The sequence below is a fragment of the Nipponia nippon genome, unplaced genomic scaffold (genome assembly GCF_047370975.1).
Source record: "Nipponia nippon isolate SJK-2023a ecotype South Korea unplaced genomic scaffold, ASM4737097v1 scaffold_3, whole genome shotgun sequence".
NCBI lineage: Eukaryota > Metazoa > Chordata > Aves > Pelecaniformes > Threskiornithidae > Nipponia > Nipponia nippon.
In genome coordinates this window covers 14,864,951-14,874,566 of record NW_028262347.1, presented here as the reverse complement: position 1 = coordinate 14,874,566, position 9,616 = coordinate 14,864,951, and the positions used below count along the sequence as shown (strand labels likewise).

General features: G+C 38.7%; 1 protein-coding gene across 7 annotated transcripts in view; it reads left to right on the top strand.

Moving 5' to 3' along the window:
- The first annotated feature begins 286 nt into the window (after window positions 1–286).
- ORC5 (origin recognition complex subunit 5) overlaps window positions 287–9,616 on the top strand; it is a 76,962-nt gene continuing 67,632 nt past the window's right edge. Inside the window, exons 1-5 of one of the 7 annotated variants that reach the window (XM_087765757.1) lie at window positions 302–349; window positions 2,376–2,654; window positions 3,134–3,316; window positions 4,926–5,018; window positions 8,506–8,703. In XM_087765757.1, the coding sequence (XP_087621883.1) occupies window positions 3,206–3,316; window positions 4,926–5,018; window positions 8,506–8,703 (402 nt within the window). In that variant the 5' untranslated portion in view covers window positions 302–349; window positions 2,376–2,654; window positions 3,134–3,205. Of the gene's footprint in view, window positions 350–453; window positions 1,084–1,120; window positions 2,655–3,133; window positions 3,317–4,925; window positions 5,019–8,505; window positions 8,704–9,616 lie in introns of those variants that run through there. The other 6 variants (XM_087765761.1, XM_087765759.1, XM_087765760.1 and 3 more) reach the window with 6 other exon arrangements.

The window sequence follows — 9,616 nt, the reverse complement described above, 5'->3', positions numbered from 1 at the left end:
AGTGCTGCCCAGGGCCGCAATAAAGAACGCCTGCTTTCTAAAACTCCAAAATTAAGTTTTAGAGAGCGGATTATTCTGCCGCTCTCCGGTAACAGCGCTACACACGGCTGCCCCTGCGAGCGCGGCAGGACGCTGCCTCACGCCGGGACCCCGCCACCTCCCCTCACACCGCCCGCGCTTCCCGCCCTTCCCGCGCCGCCAGGCCCCGCCCCGGGGCGGCCAGCTCCCGCCGCCTGCGGCGCCCGCGCGCCGGCCCCGCGCCTGCGCACTGAGCGGGGGAGGCGGGGCCGCGGCTGGCGCGCGCATGGGCAGGAGCCGGCGCGCGGGCGGAGCGTGTGTGGAAGCCGGGGTGAGGCGAGCGGGGCGGCGGGGCCGGCTCGGCCCGGGGAGCGGGGCGGCGGCCGGTTTCTGGTGCTTGGGGGAGAAGGGGTGAAGGGGCAGGCCTGCTCCTGCGGCGTTCCGGTTGGGAATCGGTGCGGGGCTGAGGGTCCCGGCCGCCTCCCGCCCGGCCCGGCGGGGTCAGAGCTGCCCCCTGGGCCGAGGCCCGCCCTCAGCCTCACAGCCGCCCGGCTGAAGGAGCCCTGAGCCCGGGCTTCCCCCTCAGCAGGGCCAGTCCTGTGCCGGCGGTGTCCTTGTGGGGCGAAGGTGCTTGTAGGGCCTGAGGGGAAGCAGAACGGTGTCAGTCCCTTCAGTCCTGTCAGCCTTCCTGATAAAGTGTAGAAAGCCATGCCACGCATAGGTATTTTAGGACCAGTGAACTGAGGGAAGTCCTCTTAAATCGTCAAACCCAGCCATGAAATCTAACTTGTGCTTTTGCTATCCTTACCTGCACACAACTGGAAAATAAGTGCTTTTTGTCCCTCCTGATCTGGCTGGAGTCACACGTACAACCTCCGTACAACCCTCCCCGGTCAGGAGCATCCTGAATTCAAGCTTTGGCTGATGCTAGTCCTTGTGTCAGCATTGCCATTTAATCTAAATTAATTGTTTTGTGAACACATTGCTCTAAACATCCTTTCTCTTGTGAACTCTAGGATGGGATCCCGTTGAAGACTGAGGCACCTACACATAGTCAGCAGAGATGTAGGTTTTCATCCAGTGGCTTAAATGTGTTTAGCATAAGTTGGCATGTGCTAGGGTGTTTGAGAAGCAAACAGGACTGGCAGATAGGATGTGATCAACAGGCGATTCATGCTTTTCTGGAGTGCAGTTGGGCAGCAGGGTGGAGAAGCTGAAGTACCTTAAGGCTTTAGATGCATTTAGGACACTGAGTCAAGCCCTGTTCTCATGTAGTCAGTGAAGCAAAAGAGCTGTCTTTTTTCTTAAATCCATGCAAACTTTTCAACCTTTTCTAAAACTCTTTCCCTCCTTGTTTGCCCTCTGTTTTGGAGGCTACTGTCTACATTTTTTTTTCTTTTCATCCTTGATATTTATTCCTAGCTCATTTTTAGAGAGCAACCTTAATCAAGCTATTCAATTTTTTTGTATCTTCATTCCATTTTGAACAGATATCTGAATAGATATAGTGGACAGGCGGGCAGACCCATTCAGAGCTCATGAGTGGGCTGAGGCTATCTGTATGATTGTCTGCATGGGAAATAATTTGCCTGATATGTATGGTTATGCTTTGATTTCTCATACTTACTATGTGATTGCCTTGTTTATTTTTCAAGGTGCTTCAGACTTACAGTTTCTTGATATCTAACTGTAATCCTTGTTAGTTGTGGTATGATTACTTGCAAATACGTGTAATTTGAAGTACTGAATTTCATTATACTGGCGTTACTTCTGTTATCGGGGTTATCCTTTTTTTCCTTATTAATTCCACTTGTTTTTCTATTGATGATTCTACAATCCCAGTTTTTACTTCAGAAAACACTGAAGGTGAAGTGTAAAAATAAAAGAAAGAATCTTTCCTCAAGTGTATTTATGGAAATACTTAACAGAGATCGGTCCCAAAACGAACTCTATGATAAAGTATTTCCATAAATATTGTATTTATGAACCTTGTAGCCCAATAACTCCCCTGTCAGTGCAACCCAATATTGCTTTTTTTCTTCAGAACAGTTTGTTTTCCATTTCCCATGCTATTTCTGATCTCTTTCTGCTAACCTAACCTTTTCTCAGGTGGCATTGTACTTATGCTCAGCATAACATATTTGGCTGCAAATGCTTAAATGTGTTTGGAGTACTTTATTATCTTTGGCTTGATAACTTAGAGATATTCCTATCTGCTGCTGAGATCTCTTTATTGCGCTACCTAAATTTCCAAACTTTCTTTTTGGCTGTCAAGTTATGTTACATTTGACAAAGTCAGAATCCAGCTCTTGAGGTTACATCAGTTCTCTCTTTGCATGTTGTCCTTGTCACTGCAGGCAAACGTACCATCTTTCCAGCAGGTTTAGAAGCTGCAGACAAAGTTGTATCTTTGACTGCGGTGTCTTCCGTATTCTGTCACTGAAATCCAGCCTCCCCAGTGTTTGGGCAATCAAGACCCTCAGTCTTCCTTGACTAGTCCTTGTCTAGAAGGTAGACTGTAATTAATATTACAGCTTTATTTAACTGGTTTGGGCTCCTGCTATTTTTAAGGAGTATTTCCAGTCTTTACCATCAGCTGGATTTTCTTCAAATGCCTCTGCTGCTTTTAAGCTGGGGTAAGCGTTCCTGTTAACATCTGACGAGCTATTATTTTGTCATCCTCATCTTTCCTTATGCCCTGCCACTTCTCTGTTACTTGTAAATCCTAGTTTATTGGCTGTCCAGGGAGGCGATGGTCTGTGACTACTTACTTTCCTCATTTTATTCCCTTGCTACTTTTAAATGTATATAAAACTAGAACTAAATATGTATTTCTCCAGTTAACTAAACTGAGAATTCTTTGTTATATTGAGTTGCTCATACCCTGTATGCCTTTCCCTTTTTATTTGCTTTTTTTTGGATTCTGTCTCGTGTGAAAATGTCTGTATAATGCCTTACATAGTAAAGTTTGATTTTGATGCAGTCTTTTAAGCCTATCATAATCATACCATTATCCTGAGCTAGAATGTCTGTTGAGATTTTATGTCAATTCCTGTTCATTTTCCTCCATTATGTATATGACAGCAAACGATAATTAAAACGTTTTATTTTCCAGATCACTTTATTCTTGTCTCTGCACCTCAAATGGGACGTGCATGTTTAGGTGACTAACTACAGGAACATCAAAATGCCTAATCTTGAACATCCAGTGTACCCAGCAGCTACACTGCTTCACTTGGAAAGTTTGGTGCCTTGTCGAGAATCCCAAGTGTCCATGTTGCTGTCAATATTTGGAGAGGTAGTGCTTTTTCTATTGTACGTTTGAATAGAACAAAGACATTCTGCTGTCTCAGAGGGGAGAGTAGAAATTTAAGGGCATTTTTATGATGTCATTATCAGCATGCTTTGGTTGTCTCTTTGTTGTGGGTTTTGGTGGGGTTTTTTGTTACTCATCTTTAACATTAGTGTTTGGCAGATAGATTCTAGTAAGTTTGAAGGTTGAAAGCTGTTTTGCAGCTGGAAGGACCCAAACAAACTTACAGCTCTTTGTGCCTTGCTGTCTCTGAAGCCTGATTTCTCCATGACTCTCTTCCATCTTTGTCAGTTGGTACCAGGAAGTGAGTCTTGTCTTCTTCCCTGGTCTAAAGTTCTGGGTTTTGTTTTTTGGTTTTGTTTTTGTTTTTTTTTCAGTGGCAGTGTAGAAATTCTGTTTGGTTTTGACCTGTTAATCTAATATCTGCGTGCCTGAAGTCTAAGTACATGAAACTGGTCTGATTCTTAGTAGTTCTGTTGCTGGCCGTAAGATTTGGAAATCACAGGCTTGTTAATTGATTCTGTTACTGCTTGGCAAAGCTGTGGTAAAAAGTAATGGAGATCTTTATCTGCAAACTTAAAAGCAGTTGATGTATCCATTTACATTTAGTTAACAAAATGGAAATTAGTATCTGTTTCTGGTTCTGCCTTTAATTATAGATAATAATAATTACATCAAATTGCAGCATTTAAGTTTTATGTATTTATTACAAGCATAGTGGCAACAAGTTGTCTTAAAAAGTAGGACACTTAAATTCTTGTTAAATATGCAGGTTAGAGTATCCACATATCTTGCGCAAGAGTGTCTTCATCTTGGATTAATTGAATATTACTGTTTTTCATAAGAAGTATTTCTCAAATTTATTTTTGTATTCATTTTTTAAGTCAGTGTACAAGATTCTTGGAAGTGAGAAAAACACAAAAATAAATACCTGTTCAGAATGTAATAAAAAGAACAAGTTATTTTCCTTGCATCTTAAAAACAATAATTCATGAAATATACAGAATCAGTACCATTAAGTAAATAGAGGTATTATAGCAAATACAGCCTTATGAGAGAAGAGCGAGGAGGTCCTTTGCCATGTCCCCCACCAAACCATTTAGTTATTTTCTGTATGGCACTAATGGAAAGAAGAGCAGTTTGTAGCGTTTGCAGAAGTTAGGACAATGTAAAGCTTGCAATTTGTGCTTGTCAAGATTTTGTTTCAATTAGTTAACTAATTTGAATTAAGAGCACACTGCTTTTCTCTCTTTGTGTGTGTTTCTATTGTTGGTTGTTTTTTTTTTTTCTAATTTGTTCTGTTTTGTTTTTCCCATGAAAAATGTATCCTCATGTTATAGCAGTTTCAGTGGTAGCTTTATGTGATACTCGATTCTTGGGATTTAAGCTCCCAGCATTTCAGTGAAGTTGAAACATAAAACTTGATCACGTTGATTCCGTAATAATTGGTGTATTTTATATTTTATGCCTCAATTTAAAAGATTACTTTCTTTTGGAGGGAAATTTCATTGATAAATCTTTTATCTGTTGAATGAAAAAGAGTAAGAACTGAAACAGCAACAAGTTTTTGTTTTTGTTTTTTTTTTTTGCCTAGCGTCAGCAGTTTAGTTTTCCATCTATCTTTATCTACGGGCATACATCTAGTGGAAAGACTTATGTGATGCAAACTCTTCTAAACACCTTACAGGTAAGAATGTTCACAATGGATATTGAATTTAGAATTTATTTGTAACAGATGGTCCCTCAAACTAGCTCCTACTTTCTCAAAATGGTTTATTTCCTCAGCCATTTCTGCCTTCTTGATTCTTCTCCTCCACTTACTGTGTGATGAACGCATTGCTCTTCTCACTAGTGCACTTAGGATAAAATGAAGTCTTACGTGCTGAGATATAATATAAATCATAATAACTTTTCTAAGAAAGTTTAAAAAAAGAAAAAAAGGAGCCAGATTTTCTTCAGCTTGTTCCCTTGACTTAACCTGAAATAGCTCCAGTGACAAGTCAGTACTCTTATGATGATTCCAGTTCAATCTGAGAGTCACTTACACTATACTTTTTTCGAATCTTCTTGTAATTTTCCTTTAAACTAATTTTACTTGTATATGAAAAGAGTGAAAGATTATGTGAAGAACAATGAGAAGAGTTTGCAGTAGTGGAATTTTGTTTTATTTGTTTTGTGTTAACAAACTCAATTAAGTTCAGTTAGATGTGTATGATCTATTTAAATGTCCACCTAAGAGCTTAAAATTAGTAAAGCTGTTAAAAGCATTCAAAGCAAACATACAAGCTATACATGTTTGCTGAAAAAAAGAAGTGAATCTGAAATGGTGAAAATCACTGGCTGAATACCAGGCAACTGCCGTTCTTTCTGATATCAATAGTTGTTTTTGCAGACTCGAGGGGAATGTTTTATTCATTGCAGTAAATTTGGTTAGTTCTGATCTGCCCTGTTATAGAAGCAGGAAAATCTGAAACTTTGAAAAAAGAAACAATGCAGGATTTCTGAATTGTTGGAACAATGTTGCATAGGAGCAACTGATTTAATTCCTGAACAATGAACGATTATTCTTTTGCTTAATAAATCAGCTCTAAATGGGAAAAGTCTACTGATAGCCCTTTTTAATATTATATTTTCGGAACCTGTTTGAAAATATGAATTTTGTGCACTTTAATTTATTCTAGATCCTCCAAACACAGCTTGATAGGTATTGTAAGTTAAAAACCCTCAGAAACAGGATGCCATTCACAGTTTCTAATGTAATAAAATCAATTCTCCACGTGTGTTGGTGTTTACTAAGCTTGGCATTGCCAGGCCTTTTGCTGGTGGGATGGATCTTATTCTCCCATGCCAGTACTGTTGCTGTTTACTCCTGTATGAGCATCACTTTCAGAAATGGTAGAACTGTATATTCTCTTTCAGCCTTGCCATCTGACATAAACTTCCTTTGGATTCCTACTGTTAGAAAACAGTGTAGGAGTAAGTAAGAAGGAGGACTTATAAGGAGAACTTATAAGGCAGATGTTGTTGGAATATGTGAAGTGGAAACTACTGAGAATTCATCGTACAGTTTTGAATTTGAAGCCTTACGTTTCTAGGAAGCTGGGACTACAAACTCTCTTCCCCTCAATTCTCAAGGAAGAAAACTACTTTAATGCTGTCCACTGGGGGATGAGTTATATCCATGATAATTGATACTGGAATTGCTATATGTTACCAACCTGAAGTAGGAACTTTGTCATGAACGGACTTATTTCAATTGCAAGGGCTGCAGGTAGAGAAACTTACTCTTTAAACATCATGTGAACATCTGAACTACATAGACATAGTGGTTCATTGTGGCTGAATGCATGTTTCTTACAAAAATAGTTATTTTGAAGAATGATGTAGAGAGGTATGGCCTTAAGTCCATTTCAGTCCCTCACTGGTCGGTGCTGGCAGAAGACTTTTAAGCATTAGGTTCTTGCCACTTTTGTGGCCCTTCTTTTTCTGTTAGCAAATGTGTATATTCATGCTAGTTTTATTCCTCGTTCTAATTTTTCCCAAAACATTTTTTAAGGTCCTCCTAAGTTGAAGGGTGTCATCACAGAAATTTCCATCTAAACCTGTTAATGCCTATGGTTTTTGTCAGTCACATACTTCAGGGATTTAAATCCAATGACAGGTGCCTGCTTCATGCCTAAACCATAAATTTCCACTTGTGTGTTCTCATAGTCCTGATGCTTTCGATTTGTCCAGAGCACTTATCATATATCTGCAAGACTGGGTTTTATGCAAAAATCTGCTTCATTAAAAATTCTGCAGAGGTAGAAAGGTGGAAGACAGTGGTCATGATCCTCTTGCATGCAGTAGCCTTTCATGCAATGCTCCTAACACTGTGCTACCCACTTGCAACGTAGCCAAAGATGCGACCAGACCCTGGCATGGAATAGGATTTAAGCAGCAACTGTTTCTGCAGAACTTCCTATTGCCAAGTATAGGTGTCTCCTACAGAATGTGGTGGTGTGAATCACATCCAAGGCACCCAGCTTTGCTTCTGCTATGGAGGTGCAGCACTTTGAATAGGTGCTTTTGGAGATGTAGCCTCTTTCTTTTAGTAGTGTTCAAAATCAGAAAGCTTTTTATTACACGCTGTTTGGCTGGATTGCCAGCATATACCCACACTTTCCCACATCTGCTGAATCATATGCCATATATTGTATTTTAAGTAGAAAGAGTGGAATAAAGTACTTAGATTTTTTTTTTTTTTTATAGACACACACATTCCTGTATCAGAAGTTTGATTTTGCAAGTAATGCATATGTATCCCAGTGACTAATGTTTTCCAGAGGTTTTAATGTTCAGTGTAAAAAAGAGCATATGCCTTACCAGAGAGTATGGAGATATGCAAAAAATATATTTCTTAAAAATAGAGTTGCTAGAAAATTACCTTTTTTTGCCTTATGGAGGTTTGAATACTGGTACTGTTTTGTAGTGTATAGTGTCTTCTATTTATAGACAAATGCCCTTAACTTTTCAATATTACTAAATTGGTACTTAAAAGTACATTTTATGGATTGCCATGAAATGTATCTCATACTCTGCTTTTTTCACATGCTCTTTGCTCTGAGAAGATCTGGTTTTCTAAAAATGTTATGCACAAGTAGGCTGATTACACGTGTCTGATATAGAATTTTACACTTTATTATTTGTATGCAGTGAATGCCAAAAACAGAGTAATTTCTGTGCTCCTAGATTATTTACTTTGTAGTGTAAGTTTGAGAAGTTCCTGTTTTCTAGACACCGTAATCTGTAATAGACTATTTTCCAATACTCTAATGTGTTATGATTGTCTAACTTTTCTTTGAACTAAATGCTATTTGGTTTTCTTTTTATTGCTCACAATTTTTAAACATAGTTAGAAGATATACTGGGTGTTTCAGTTTTTAAACGTAATTAGACGATACACCGTGTTTCCTATGAGGATTCATCAGATCTATCTTCACTTTGTGATATATAATATTTTGACTAGGTACATAAGTAATCATTTTTTTTGGCAAGGATTTTTGGTTTATGCTCTATACTCTGTTGGCAAGGTGTAGTTTCTTTCATTGTCTCATCTGGAAGAGAAAACTGATTCTGGAATATTTACAATGAAAAAGCCAAATCAAGTTGTATCTTTTTTTACTCCTCTTCAGCTTCCTCATGTGTTTGTGAACTGTGTGGAATACTTTACTTCACGACTTCTTTTAGAAGAAATCCTCAGCCAGTTGCAAAACTGTTCTTCTGAGACAGAACAGACTTCTCATGTGCCTTGTGAGACTTTCAATGACTTTGTACGTCTGTTTAAACAAGCTGTTGCGAGTCAAGAGCTTAAAGATCAAACATTATACATTGTAAGTAATTTAATGTTCCAGTTTCATTTCTGTTAAGAGGGTGTAAGTGATTGTTATCGATAATTTATATGTGAAATGTGCGCGTTATAGAGCAGTTTTCACAAAATTCCTGTGTGGACGTCATTCAGAATCTGTTGATAGTGGTTAGTTTCTTTCCGTTGGTTTGCTGGCTTTAGATGAGGTTCTGTATTTTTCCTAGTTTTAGAACTTTTTCTATACAAAAACTGTATAGCATAACTAATAATGAACATAAATTATACTGCATATTTAAATTAAGTATGTAGTAGTATTACAAAATCTTTAAATATAGAGAGCTTGTATTTGTTTTATAATTAGTAAGTCATGCTTATCTGTTTCCTTGTGAAGACAGCTTCACAAATGAGAAAGCAAAGGTGGGAAGCAAGGCAGAAGTGAATTATGGAGCACGCAAATGACAAGAATTGGTTGGCTAGGATAGGTTCAAGTTAGCAGTTGTATTAAGGAACTAAAATGCATAATTTCCTCTGTGAAAGTGCTGTTGAGATCTTACATCTTCAACTACACTTGTGGCCCTCAGAGAAAAGAACTGTAGTGTTAAGATGGAAAAAAGATTGCAGTGAAAAATTTGATTATATGCTCAAGTGGAATCAACAGGCAGACTGCAGGAAAAATGATCAGAGTTTACATCACAGGAATGATTGAATCAATGTAGTACTAGAACACTAGGGTTTGTTGTTTTTGTTGTTTTTTGTTTTTTTTTTTTTTCCCTGTGATAATCTTACCTACATAAAGGAGTAAAAATTTGCAGATATCTCTAACAGCATTTATCGTGCCAAGAGATGAACATAGAAACAAATTTCAGGCATACAAGAGGTCTGAAGAAAGGACATCGACTCCTCAAAACTACTTTTTTTTTTCCTAGCTCTCACTTGGT